The sequence below is a fragment of the Chinchilla lanigera genome, unplaced genomic scaffold (assembly GCF_000276665.1).
Source record: "Chinchilla lanigera isolate Chin_1 unplaced genomic scaffold, ChiLan1.0 scaffold00018, whole genome shotgun sequence".
In the NCBI taxonomy this organism is placed as follows: domain Eukaryota; kingdom Metazoa; phylum Chordata; class Mammalia; order Rodentia; family Chinchillidae; genus Chinchilla; species Chinchilla lanigera.
This window is the reverse complement of record NW_004955419.1, coordinates 20,895,407-20,908,315: the sequence shown is the minus strand read 5'-3', so window position 1 is coordinate 20,908,315 and position 12,909 is coordinate 20,895,407. Positions and strand designations below refer to the sequence as shown.

General features: G+C 44.7%; 1 protein-coding gene across 5 annotated transcripts; it reads left to right on the top strand.

Annotated features, from left to right (window-relative positions):
- The first annotated feature begins 1,027 nt into the window (after positions 1-1,027).
- Positions 1,028-9,024, top strand: Tal2 (T-cell acute lymphocytic leukemia 2). Of its 5 annotated transcripts, XM_005382773.2 has the most exons (4): positions 1,030-1,341; positions 1,377-2,166; positions 4,437-4,471; positions 7,064-9,024. In XM_005382773.2, the coding sequence occupies exon 4, from the start codon at positions 7,096-7,098 to the stop codon at positions 7,420-7,422; it is 327 nt and encodes a 108-aa protein (XP_005382830.1). In that variant the 5' UTR covers positions 1,030-1,341; positions 1,377-2,166; positions 4,437-4,471; positions 7,064-7,095; the 3' UTR covers positions 7,423-9,024. The 5 variants fall into 5 exon arrangements, with proteins under 5 accessions (XP_005382831.1, XP_005382830.1, XP_005382829.1 ...); XM_005382772.2 differs by having other exon boundaries at positions 1,030-2,166; XM_013513293.1 differs by lacking the exons at positions 1,030-1,341; positions 1,377-2,166 and adding an exon at positions 2,256-2,761.
- Positions 9,025-12,909: the final 3,885 nt, after the last annotated feature.

The window sequence follows — 12,909 nt, the reverse complement described above, 5'->3', positions numbered from 1 at the left end:
TGTGCGCCATGTCTGCTCACATTCCATTGGCCAATGCAAGTCACATGGCCAAGCCCGGAAATGGGGCAGGGAAATGCATTCCCTCCACCTACCGGGAGGTGCTGCCAGTCACATGATAGTGGATGAGGCTATATAATCCTTTCTCAGAGAAGGAGCAATATGTATTATTGCTTCAAAAATACAATCCATGACATTGGCTATAAGCTGAGCATGGTCCTAAATCCATACTTCTATTTTTCACATTTTATCCGCACAGTGCTTTGAGGTAGGGAGAAGTTATATAATTGTTTCAGGATCACACAAGCGAATAGGCAAGGAACTTGAGCGCAGATACCACAACTCCAGAGCCCTTTGCTCTGACTCACCAAGCTGTAATGCATTGGTGAATTCTGTCAAATTCTATCCTGGATCCCTTAGAGCCATGATGCTTAGACATTCATTACCTATTCATTCATTAGTCAGCCAATTTTTGATGAACATCTATTCGGTGGGGATAGTGAGAGGTGCAGAAGAGAAAGACAAGATAAATATATAAATACTGTTGCGTGGAGATGAGCACTAAGAAGAATACTGCTGATTTATGCCATTTTAGGTATTATGGTCTGAAACTTTTCACTGTGAAGGTGACACTTAAGACTGGTGGTGTTCCTTGAGAGCTGGGATTTGTGTCTGGTTTTGTTTGAAGTCATGTCCCCAGCATCAAGAACAGGGCTTGGCCCCTTGTAGGCTCTCAATAATTATTTTTATGAACAAAAGGAGGTAAGGGAAAGAATCTTGTAGACAACTTAGGGAAAGAATGTTTCAGGCAGAGGACACAGCACATTGCAAAGCCTGTGTCTTAGTTACACTTTTCTCACTGCTGACACCCAAAGTTGAAAGAGGAAAGGTTTATTTAGCTCACAGTTTGTAGAGATTTCAGTTCATAGATGGCTGGCTCCAAGGCAGGATGGCACGGCAGAGGGCAACACAGAGGAGAAACAGTTCATGGTGGGCAGGAGGCAGGAAAGCAGCAAGGTAGCCAAGAAGCAGCAAGAGACTGAAGCAGGCCTCTTTCTGTCCCTTACAGTCTATCCACGCTATATGTCCTTAGGATGGGTAGCATGCACACTCAGGGTGGGGCACCCTTAACCCTAGTGTCACACCATGAATCCCAGCATCATACACCCTAGATCCAGCCACCTCTAAAAAGCTCCACTTGTGACCACTTGAGGCTTTGGGGGACGTCTAGACAAAAGCCACAACAGCCCACTAGGCAGCAGGGTACCTGGTGCTTCTCTGAGACAAGGAAGAAGCCAGAGTGGCTGCAGTGGAGTGGAGCCCAGGGAGAGAAAGGACAAACAGGTCAGAGGGGCATCTTGGAGAGAAAGGACAAACAGGTCAGAGGGGCATCTTGGAGGGGAAGCACTGAAGGCTTCATTTAACTCAGTGAAATGAAGGACCACCATAGGGTTTTGAGTAAGTTAGTAACAGGAGTTTGAACTTGGGCTTTCATAGGATCATTTCAGGTGACAGGAGAACAGGAAGAAGGCAAGTGCAGAATCTGAAAGACCGATTAGAGACCGCTCCATCACCGAGATGAGCAAGTCCTTGTCGGGCCAAGTGGAAACGTCGATGAACAAACCCGGGAATCTGCCCAGCGCAGTGACTGTTTAACTTTATCGTGCATCTTAATTTCCTGGGTACTTCATAAAAATGCAGCTTGGGAACCTCATTTCCACAAATCCTGATTTAGAGGGTTTGAGTTGTGGGTATTGGAGTCCGTACCCCACCCCCATCCCCGCACACACTCAATGCCTCTGAAGCTGGAGATCTTGGGCTACACTCCTTGGGGCTTGGATTAGCATGTGATAGGAACTTTACCAGGATATGCTTCTCTGGAAAAGGAGTTTTTTAAGCTGTTACTACCCCTTCCCTCCCCCACCCCACAAGCCTTAATAAGAAGCGGGTTCTCCCTCTGCCCCTGTCCCAACGCGTCCCAAGGGAGGGCAGTCTGGGGAAACCAGGTCTCGGGAAGCGGGGAGGGCGCCCCAGGCGGGGAGGGGCCCCGGGCCCGCTAGACAAAGGGCGGCGTCCTATAAAGGCGGCGGCGGCGTCCAGGCGGGGGCGCACACGGCCGGGACCGCGACAGGGACGGCGACGGCGCGGGCTCTTGCTCTCGGCGCGGAGGTGCGTTGACTTCGGGGTGACGCCGGCACGCCCCAAGCCGGACTCGTGGGATCCGCGCCTCTCGCCTGAGTCCTCCGGGTCTGTGCATCAGTCACTCCAGACGGCAGAGACGTGGCGGAGACTTGGTAGCAGCCACCACGGCGACTCGCTGGGCGAGCTGGGGACCTTCCTCGGGCCCCGCACCCAGCGCGTGTCGGCGTGGCCCCTTGCGCTTGCCGGGAGATGCGGCGCTGCTGCTCTCACCGCAGGGCGTCTCCCGGGGCTTCTCAGTGAGCGGCCGCGGACACTCACTCGCCTGCAGTCGGGGCACGGCTTTGCTAGGAAAAGCCAAGTTATAGAAAGAAAAAAGGGAAGAGGCGAGAAGCGGAGCAGCCCCGCAGGTGGAGGGAGGGGCCTTCATCTCAGGTGTGGGGCGGCTGCTGAGCCGGGCGCTGAGCTCGCCTCAGAGCCGGGGGCCCCGGAGTGCCAGGCAGCTGGCAAAGCGCGCTCACCTAGGGCGCTTCCCAAAGAGCGGTCTTCCTAGCGCGGGAGCCCATGTACTGCATCCCGCGGAACTGCCTAGGCGAGAAAAGTCAGCTCGCATAATAACAGGAACGTAAGTGTGTACGCATGAGTGGTATGTGAATACACATCAGACTCTCTGTGGCTAGGGAATGAGATCGATTGGGCGGGTGAACAGGCGAAGAGCCTTTTACCCCTTATATACTTTTTTTCTTCTTAAAGGCACATGAGTTATTTCTATAGTAATTGCAAAAGACAACCTTGTGCCTAGTGCCGGAGGTTATGTACCTTCCCCTAGTGTAACTGTATAAACCACTCTTCATCGCTTTTTCCTGGAGAGCATTTTCACTTGATTTCAAGAGAAAGATGAAAGAAGAGACAGATACACAGGACCAAACGGAGGAAGAGCAATCCAAAGCTTTGTGAAAAAGCTGTATGAGTCCAAAGGCCTGGGACAGTCCGGAGAGGAGTGTGACCTGTGGACCTGTTGTGCACCTGTTCAGTGGACCTGGGCTATATGCTTAGGAACCACTCGTACGGAAGAGCAGCTCCTGTTGGTGGCACAGGTCCTCCCCGTTTGGGGGCATAGGTGTCTTTCTTTTCTCTAGGAATGTGTAACCTTCCCTGGTGACAGCAGAAACAGATGTTTCTGCACACCTCTATCGCCACTGTTTTTTACCATGACATTCCTCCAGCAGAAGGAGTAAAAAGGAGGTACACAGAGAATTCACGGGTTATATAAATTTGGATGGAGAAAACGTACATATGTAAGTCCATTAGCCTTTAATCTAAATATAGCATTTCCTTTGTTTACAACTGTGGGTAAGAAAGTACAGTAACGTTAGCATGGTTTTAAATGAAATAAAAAGCCCTGGTTCCTGTCTTCGAATAATGATTTCATTTGATTTTACTTTTGTTTTCTTTCATTTTGCAGTGCTGGGGATCCAACTCAGGGCCTCTTGCATTGCTCAGACTCATGATTCTAAATGCATAAATGGAAATAACCAATTATATTTAGTAGTTATTAAATGCTACAATTTAAAATACAATAGAGTAGCACAATATTGTACTGAGACAAGGCAGTAATGGTGAGTTGATCACCAATAGAAATCATACATATTGCATCTCGCATCACAGATACAGCTGACCTTTTGAAAAAAAAATTAAAATATCACTTCTAGGAAATTATGGTAATAATTCTAGTTAATGTGTGAAAAATGAAGCACATGTATTGCCATATTGCATTTTTAGTTACAGGATTTTAATAACTACTAAGAATAACTAGTTGTTTTCTATGTTCTGTATTTTAATTTATGCATTTAAACTCGTTATTCTGAGAAGGAAACCAAAAGCTTTTCTTTATATATTTAAAATCATTGTTCTGAAAGGATTGTCTCTAGGCTTTCCCAGACTGCCAAAAGGATCCATAGGACAAAACAAGGTTTTGAACCCTGACCTAGCAGGAGTCCTTGATGGTAACAGAAATGTGTAACTAAATACCCAGGCTTGGGACTCCGGCCCTATCCCAGATTCCCTGTGTGTCTCAGTGCTTTACCCCTGTCTTGACATGCATCTGTGGCATCTGGTATTTTCTCTTTTAGCTCTTACATTACTCTAGCTCAGGATTAGCAGCAATCAGTCCTTGCAGCTGGAAAGACCCTAAATGCAATTTTCCTTTGATTTAAGAAGTACTTTGGTAATTTCCTACTGACCTCTACTTTGAGCTTTTCCAGCTTATTAAATCACTGATTTCTATTTCCCCCATACAGAAGGAGAGGAAAGCCCTTGAGGATAAATCAACAAGGTAATTATTAAGCAACTGTAGGATGACAAGCTACATTTTAGAGCCAGTCTTCTCTTCTTTCTGTTTCTTCTGTCTGTTTCTACTACAGTGGGATGGAGCCCTCTTAGAAGAGAACACCACAGTCAGTTTATCCTGCCTAATCTTTTTTCCTCCCAGCTTGAAGCAGACCCACCTCCAGGGGACTAGAGTTGACTTAGTGAATGAGCTAAACCCTCTTTTGACGAGAGAAGCTTGAAAGTAACTTGGTTTCCACAGTCCTGGCTGGCTCCAGTGTGAAAAAAACTTGATAGTTTTCTATTTTAAAACCCCTTGCTTCAGGTTTAGACTTTCCTTATTTTAGGTAGCATTGGGATATAGTTCTGACAATGCTCATCGTTTTATTGTTGAACCCAAAGGTCAGAATATTCAAAATGGGGCTAGGGATATAGTTCAGTGGCACAAGTGTCTGGCTGGCAGGCGCAAGGTCCTGACTCCTAGTACCAGAAAAAAAAGAATATTCAAAATGACTTAGGTTAGATAAAAGGCAGGGCATTATGGCATGCCAGAGCAGAAGGAGGCCTGGGGATCACTCGGTCCACCTCCTCCAATGTTGGAAGGGGATATAGTCTGCCTGGAAGCCCCTGAGATGCCTGCTTACCTCCCACTGTGCTCTTCCGCCCATGGTTCTCTCTCCCAATGTCCTGATGACCCAGCAGGTTGCACAGTACAGCTGCTCCTCAATTTATGATGCAGTTGCTTCCTGATAAACCCACCATAAGCTGAAAAGTATCAGAAATTGAAAATGCACTTATTACACCTAATCTAGTGAACATTATGACACAGCCTAGCCTAATTTAAATGTCCTTGGAACACTTGTGGGCAGAATCACCTAACACAAAGCCTATTTTATAATAAAGGGTCAAATGTTGCATGTAATTTATTGAGTACCCGTACGTATACAAAAAATGCTGGCACACAGTACCATAAGGTTGCCCTAGTGATGGTGTGTGACTGATGGAGCTGCAGCTCAGTGTCACTGCATATCTCTCGGGGTCCCCGCCCGCCATCTCAGGAGAGTATTATACTCCGCGGTGAAGCCTCCAATTCAGTCTGGGCTTGGTGGAAAAGAAGGACGGAGCTGCTCTTTAGAGAACATGTAGAAAGAGGCAGGCAGAGTATGGGAGGGAATTCAAGGAAGAGAAAATGGCACGCACAGAGAGGCGGAGCTAACAACTGAGAAAGTAGCAGGGGCCCAGCGCTCTGAGCAGCTGAGGCTGGGGCAGTCAGCAGGCTGGCAGCAGGGAGCAGAACCCAAACTCCCTGGGGCTGGGCTTTGGCTCATCTTCCAGTGCATCCTACCGGTTCCCAGGAATCCAAGCCGCCTGGGGAACAGGGCCCACACAGATCTAAGAGTTAAAGATGGCAAAGTAAGATTGGCAGTAACTCTGCTAGTGTTGGAAAGGTCATCCAGAGCAACCTCCTAGAGACCGGGTGTCTTCTGCAGCATCCGTGCCAAAAGATCACCCCCACCTGTCACTGATCTTTTCATTTTTGTCAAGCTTGATAACCCCAGTTCTGTTCTTCATACAACCAAGGGTGAAAACCCTTTCTCACTCTGCTCATCCTCCTCCCAGTGTGGTCAGCCTGGACATTTTAACTCCCGAAGAGTAGAGAGCAGTCCCCCAGGGGAGGTCTGCTACTGAGTGGAGAGCTAGCCTATCTTCTTCATTCTTGCCTCATCTTCTTCATGAAACCTGAGACCATAGCTTTCTTTTTAAAATCTTCTTAGGAATCCACCATAAACTGGGCACATTGGTGCATGGCTATGATCCCAGCACGCTGGGAAACTGAGACAGGAGGATTGCAAGTTTGAGTCCCACTTGGGCAACTTCATTAGACTTTGTCTCAAAGTAAAAAATATAAAAAAGGATCAGGGCCAGGCATTGTTGGTGCATCCCTGTAATCTCAGCACTTGGAAGGCAGAGGCAGGAGGATCGCTGCAAGTTTGAGGCCAGCATGGGCTACATAGTAAGTCCAAAGCCAACCTGAACTACGGAAATGAGATCCTGTCTCAAAAAGCCCAAAGTGTGAATTGGTGGTCGGGTTGGGGATGCTCAGTACAAAGGCCCTGGGCTCAATTCCCAGAGCCAAAAAAATCCACGATATACTGTTGATTCATTCCAACTCTGTAGGAGCTAAATATATATTTTATTCACATATATGCACAGCCCTGTACTATACCTGATTCTAATTGATTAGGAATAACCCGTCGTACTGAAAGTAACTGGGTTATTGGGATGAAGTAGCTTTGTAACTGAGGGCCTCAAAACAGTGAGAAAAAAACTGAAAGGCCTTATTCTTACCTTCTCCTTTCTTCTACCACATTTTCTTTTTTTGTTGTTTTGTTTTGGTACTGGGAATTGACCTCAGGGCCTGTGCTTATGCTGCTGAGCTATATCTCCAGCCCTTTCTTTTTTTATTAGAAGAAAGATTCTAAAAAATCAGAAAACAGAAATGAATTTCCTGAAATGTCACTTGTTAAAATCTATCCCTGAAAGTTCTTGGCAGAACATGTGATACTATTCAGGCTTCTTATAAGGTCTTGGCCCACAGGGCCCTTTCTCTTTCCCACCTCAGAAACAGACATGACCAGGAAGATCTTCACAAACACCAGGGAGCGGTGGAGGCAGCAGAATGTCAACAGGGCCTTTGCCAAGCTGAGGAAGCTCATCCCCACTCACCCTCCAGACAAAAAGCTGAGCAAGAATGAAACGCTTCGCCTGGCAATGAGGTACATCAACTTCTTGGTCAAGATCTTGGGGGAACAAAGCCTGCCGCAAATGGGAGTGTCTGCTCAGGGAAACATTCTGGGGCTCTTCCCTCAAGGACCTCGCCCGCCGGAACTGCAGGATGGCACTGTACTCAATGACTACCGGATCTCCTCACCTGGCCCAAGCCACCACCTGCCATAGTGTGGCTCTGGCAGTCCTCCCCCGGGCAGACTTTTGCAGGGGTCACTGGCTGAGGGCAGCCTTTGCACGTGCTGGAGTCACCTTGATGAATAGCTTGTGAAGCTCAGATTTGGGCTTCCTGGAAGATGGCCCGGGACAGCTGCTGGAGCTGAGAAGAGCCCATAGAGAATGTCACCCCGGATTCCATCCATGGCTGAGACTTCAGACAGAACAGCTGCCCTCCTGTTTTATAAATCCAGGTTCTGCATAAATATTTACAAAACAAAAAAAAATCAGAGGTTTAAAAATCTACCGTTTTAATCACTGTCTTCAGTAATAAGAAAGGAGTTTTCTCAAAATAGATCTCAGATGAATAAGTAGAGTAGGTTTTTCTCAGAACATATTTAAAAGTTTGTTTTGACAAATGGGACTATTTGATCAAAGGCAAACAAAATAAATCTTAAGACTGATGAGTGAAAAGATGGCCCCAGCAGAAATCAACCTGAGATGTGTGGGAAAATCAGTGGAGAAAGTCCCTCTTGAGGAATGGGATTACGTTCCTCCTCCTCGGGAATGCATTCTTTAAATTCTATGGAAATGTGAAGTGTTTACTGATAGGGAGCCATTTATACATGTGAACTCCAAAGCCAAATAGTGGATTGCATCTGTGAAAGGAAAAGGCTTGACAATTTATCAGAGTTCAGGGTTTTCTTACAAAAAAAAAGTTAGCTAAAATAAGTCAGCAAACTCCTTTGTTTCACATGTCAGGTGTTAAAACTTTTAACTCAGCCTGAGTTCCCACTGACTTAAAACCTGTAAAATTAAATTATAATTATGAAAATCCAAATATTACCATTTAATGGTTCATTTAACAGTGTAGTTTAAGCAAAAAATTTAGAATAAACAATAGAAATGTAATACCAGACACTAATTACCCCAGTAAGTCATTGAAACCACATGGATCTGGCAGGACTCATGCCACACACCATCCGGGTCTTGCTGATACATGGATTGAAAGGTAAATCCCCTAATGGAGCTCAGAGTGCAAGTCATATCAGTTAATTACCTCTAAGACATTTTGTCTCCCCACGGTTCTTGACAGTATATGGTTTTAAACTCTTCTGAACCCCATGTGGGATATCTGTGGGTGTAAGGTTAAGAATCCCACTGCCTGAATAATACAGGAATGTAAATTTCCTGCTACTCTAGAAAGAAGGTATTTTATTTATGAATGACCAAAATGAGTCTTCCCGGTTTGGTGATGAGAAAAAAGCTGTGTGAGTCTTTCATAATGTCATTCCCCTACTGACAAGGTCATCAGGTCATTAGGGTCTAAATGGCCTTTGCAGTTGTAGCACAAGGCTTCCTTCTGGGTCTTTTATTTAACCTGCAGCCAGTGAACTTCCCCATGGGCCCGATGTAGCTCAGGGGAACACATAAAAGCAGAGAACAGGAATTTCCCCCTGAATATGCATGTCTTTCTCAACAGCTTGGGTGGATACAAGCTTGTCCTCAAATGATCAGGTGATAGTACATTTCAGAGTTTCAGTGACAGTTATCAGTTTAATGTTATTACTTACTCTCTGGCATTAAATCAAAATAAAACTTTTTTTTTGGTGCCAAGAGTCAAACTCAGGATCTTGTGCTTGCCAGGCAGGTGCTGTACCACTGGGCTACATCCCCCGCCCCAAAATAACATTTTTGACAGTATTTTTAAAATTAGCTTTATTTTAACATGTTGCCAAGGGAAACACAAAGCACCCATGTACCTGAATATGGGGTTTTCTGCCCTACCCAGAATGAGTTTATGGTCCTGCTGCTGGGGTCCTGGTCTGGGTACACAAAGAGGACCTTTCCCCTGACATGCAATGGAGGGTTCCTGAAAAGATGAGGAGATTGTGCTGGCATTAACTTTATGAGAGTAATAATTAAAAAAACTTTGGAAGAAATCCTTTGATAAGTGGATAAACTGTTACAGTGTTACTCTTTGTAATTCACCTCTTAACATATTTATTTTACCACCTTGGACGTTTTTTATGTCAAACTGTAGAAAAGTGACTGTTAAAAAGAACTATAAATACATGTGGACCAAAACCTTGATAAGGTATCCAGGAGACTGGAAACTAACTCAAAAAGTGCTCTAGCATCTTCTTTGATGTCTATATTTAACACTTTATTATTGAAGTAATAAGAATTTGTGCTTTAGGCAGTCATGATGGTGCATGTCTGTAACCCCAGCACTTGGAAGTTGATCACTGTGAGTTCGAGGCCAATCCTGACTACATAACAGGTTCGAGGCCAGCCTTGACTACATAGCAAGACCTTGCCTCAGAAAGCAAAAAAGAATTTATGGTTCACCACCTACCTGTAATTTCATCCACTCAATAGTCTGAGGCAGGAGGATCAGGAGTTCTAGCCTAGTTTGGACAATATAGCAGATTCAAGGTCAGCCTAACTTATACAGTGAGACTCTTTCTCAAACAAAGTAAAAAAGAAGGGCCGAGGAGGTAGTGCAGTGCTAGAGCACTTGCCTAGTATATGTGAGGCCCTGGCTGGGTTTGCTCCTCAGCACTGCAAATGAACAAACCTCTGTAGTTCATCACCGAATGCCTTATCTGTTTATGGGCCATTTAAGCCCAACAGAAAATTCTAGACACAGTTTTAAAATCACCTAGGCTATGCTTCTATGTCACTTGACCAGAGGTATTTGGTGTGCTGTGGGCAGCACTGGAAACTTCCAGAAACCAGGTATAAATATGTCCACTGATTTGTATAAACCATCTGTTTGGTTAATTTTACTTCCTCCTTTCGCAGAGGAGAAAGCAGGTCCTGCAGGTTTTGAAGTGACTTTCCAAAGGTGACAAGGGCAGGGATGAGAAACGCAGGTCTCCTACCCTGCATTCTGCCTCACTCCAGCCCCGTCCAGCCATCGGGGGATTAAAAAGTGAACAGATACCTCACCATCACGGTCATCTCCTTTCCAAAGTGCTCAGTAATCTTCTTCACATGCCTTCTTACCGAAGTAGAATTATGGTGCTTTGTAGAATGTGATTAGAGGTATCAACCAAAGATTTCATTTGTTGATGTGTTTTGTGAGTTTTTAACCATTAATTATAATTCGCTATTTAACTGTTAATTTATTGCAAATAAATTATTTAAGAAAAGAAATTGCTCTTTTCCTTACGATTTCATAAATTTACTAAGCTTATTCACCCCTTCTCTCCATGCTCCCCGTCACTATCCTGGCTTTGACACCCCCCCATTCCCATTGTCTTTAGGAAAAAATGTAGCATCACCGGACATCTCTCCGTTAACCCACCCACTGCACTTCACTCGTCCCGTGGTTTCCAGATCGTCCTAATTCCCAAGTCACAGTGGTAGTCAGGTCATTTCCCTGCTCCCAAGCCTTCAGATAAACACTGTCCCCCAGCAAACCAGGCCTTCTGCAGTCTGGCCCTGATGCCTCCTTCCCTTCCATAATCCCTACGTGTGTTGACTATGCCAGTGAACCTGCTTCCCTTGGTGACCCCACCATCTGTTATTATGTTTACTTCTGACTTGACTTTGGTGATTTCAAAGGCTGGGATGAATGTTCCCATTCTTGTTGCTTCTACTCATTTTCCAGCTGTGCACATTCCATTTGCGAAAGTCCTTCATGGTTCATCTTAAACAACGTCTCTCATATGAATTACTCTTAGATTTCTGCTCTTTGCTCTAGTCTGTCTTTCTCTCCTGGAATTCCTTTATCTAACTTATGACCTCATTTCTTTTACCTGGTACTGGAGACATCACTGTACATTCTATCCCCCCTCGAAAGCTAAAATCTACTTGAAGTGATAGTTTCATTTTTTCTTTTCTTTCTCTTGCAGTGCTCGAACCTAAGGCCTTTACATTGAGCTCTGTCCCCAGGTTGTTTCTTGGGGGGTAGGGGTACAGGGTCTCATTAAATTGTTAAGCAGCCTGGGGTAGGCTCAAACTTGCAGTCTTCCCGCCCCTGCCTGCCAGTGTTGGGACTACGGGAATGCACCACCAGGCCTGGTGACAGTGACAGTTTCTAATATTTAATTCTCATCACAGCCTTGCAAACGGCCCTCATTTTTAAAATGTGAACCTATACCAAGATTGGCTCCTTGAAGCACAGTCTTCTATCATCTTTTTAAAATGACATTAAAATGAAGCTTGTACTGGGTGAGCTTTCCAGGGAAACCCAACCTCTGATGCTTGGCTTAAAGGCTAATATAAGAATTATTTCTCATGATTTCTATCCAAGGATACCCTTTGCAGCACCTGGCCTATGAAATTTCCTCACCTAAGAACGGCCTGCGATGGCCAAACCATGCACAAGTTATGCATGAGCGCTTTGTCTTTAGGGAGGCAGAAGCTGAAAGGGATGTAGAGAATGCACAGCTTAACTGCTGACCCACAGGCCACAGGGCAGTCAAAAGTCACATCCTTAGATAAAAAGGTCAAAGATCTAGAGGGGATCTGAAAATCCAGTGGCAACGTAAAATGAGAGATTTAAAGCAGGTGGTAGGAAAGGCGCGCAAAGGAATGGACGTTGCTAAGGGTTACAGGAGGCCAGAGGGGTTGGGGCAAGGTCTCCTGAATCACATGTCTGCTTCCGTGCCCTCCAAAGCTTACCAGATACAGGGAGACTCTTCGTCTTATTTCTTCTTTCTTGCTAATGGCCTATCACAAAGACATTTTGAAGCTCACCAGATTTTTATATTAGCCTTAGTGAGGTTTGTAATCTATCAGGTAGTATTTGTTCTAAGAATTTAATTTCCAGAGCTCAGCAATTCCCTAGTAGACTAATAAAGGAAACTGTTGAATTGTCTTTACTAGGTAAGTATAAAAATGTAGTATGATATAGTGAATATGTCCATATTCTTGAACCTATGTAATTAGCCTTTGAGGAACCTAGCATAATAAAATATTCAGAATTATGGTTAAAGAATTATGTACATGGCTGGGCATGGTGGGACATGCCTGTAATTCCAGCATTTGGTAGGCTGAGGCAGGAAGAGTGCCATGAGTTCCAGGCCAATCTGGGCTACATAGTAAGTTTAAGGCCAGCCTGAACTACATAGTGAGATCCTGTCTCAAAAAAAGAATTATGTACATAAACCAGGTGTAGTGGCATGTACCTATAGGCACAGAGCAAGACCTTATCTCCAGAGGGGGATATGCTCATATAAAATAACTATATGTACATGAATACCTATTTTATAATTGTTTACAATATACATAAAATAATATTAAGAGTAAAAGTGGCTAAATGCTTACTATCTGCCAGGCACTGTGCCAAGAGCTTCTAATGTACATCTCATCTAATCTTCATAAAAATATTATGTGCATGTTATATTATTATTCCCATTTCATAGCTGAGGAAACTTAAGGATGGGAAGGGTTTCTAACTTGTCCATATTTCCACTGCAGAGCCAGAGTTTGGCCTGCAGTCATTTTTTACTTTAAAACACTGTATGATAGAGTAACACCAGGTGTGGT

Excerpts from the sequence above, each read along its gene's own strand:
- Tal2 (XM_005382774.2), top strand. The coding sequence starts at position 7,096 with ATGACCAGGAAGATCTTCACAAACACCAGGGAGCGGTGGAGGCAGCAG.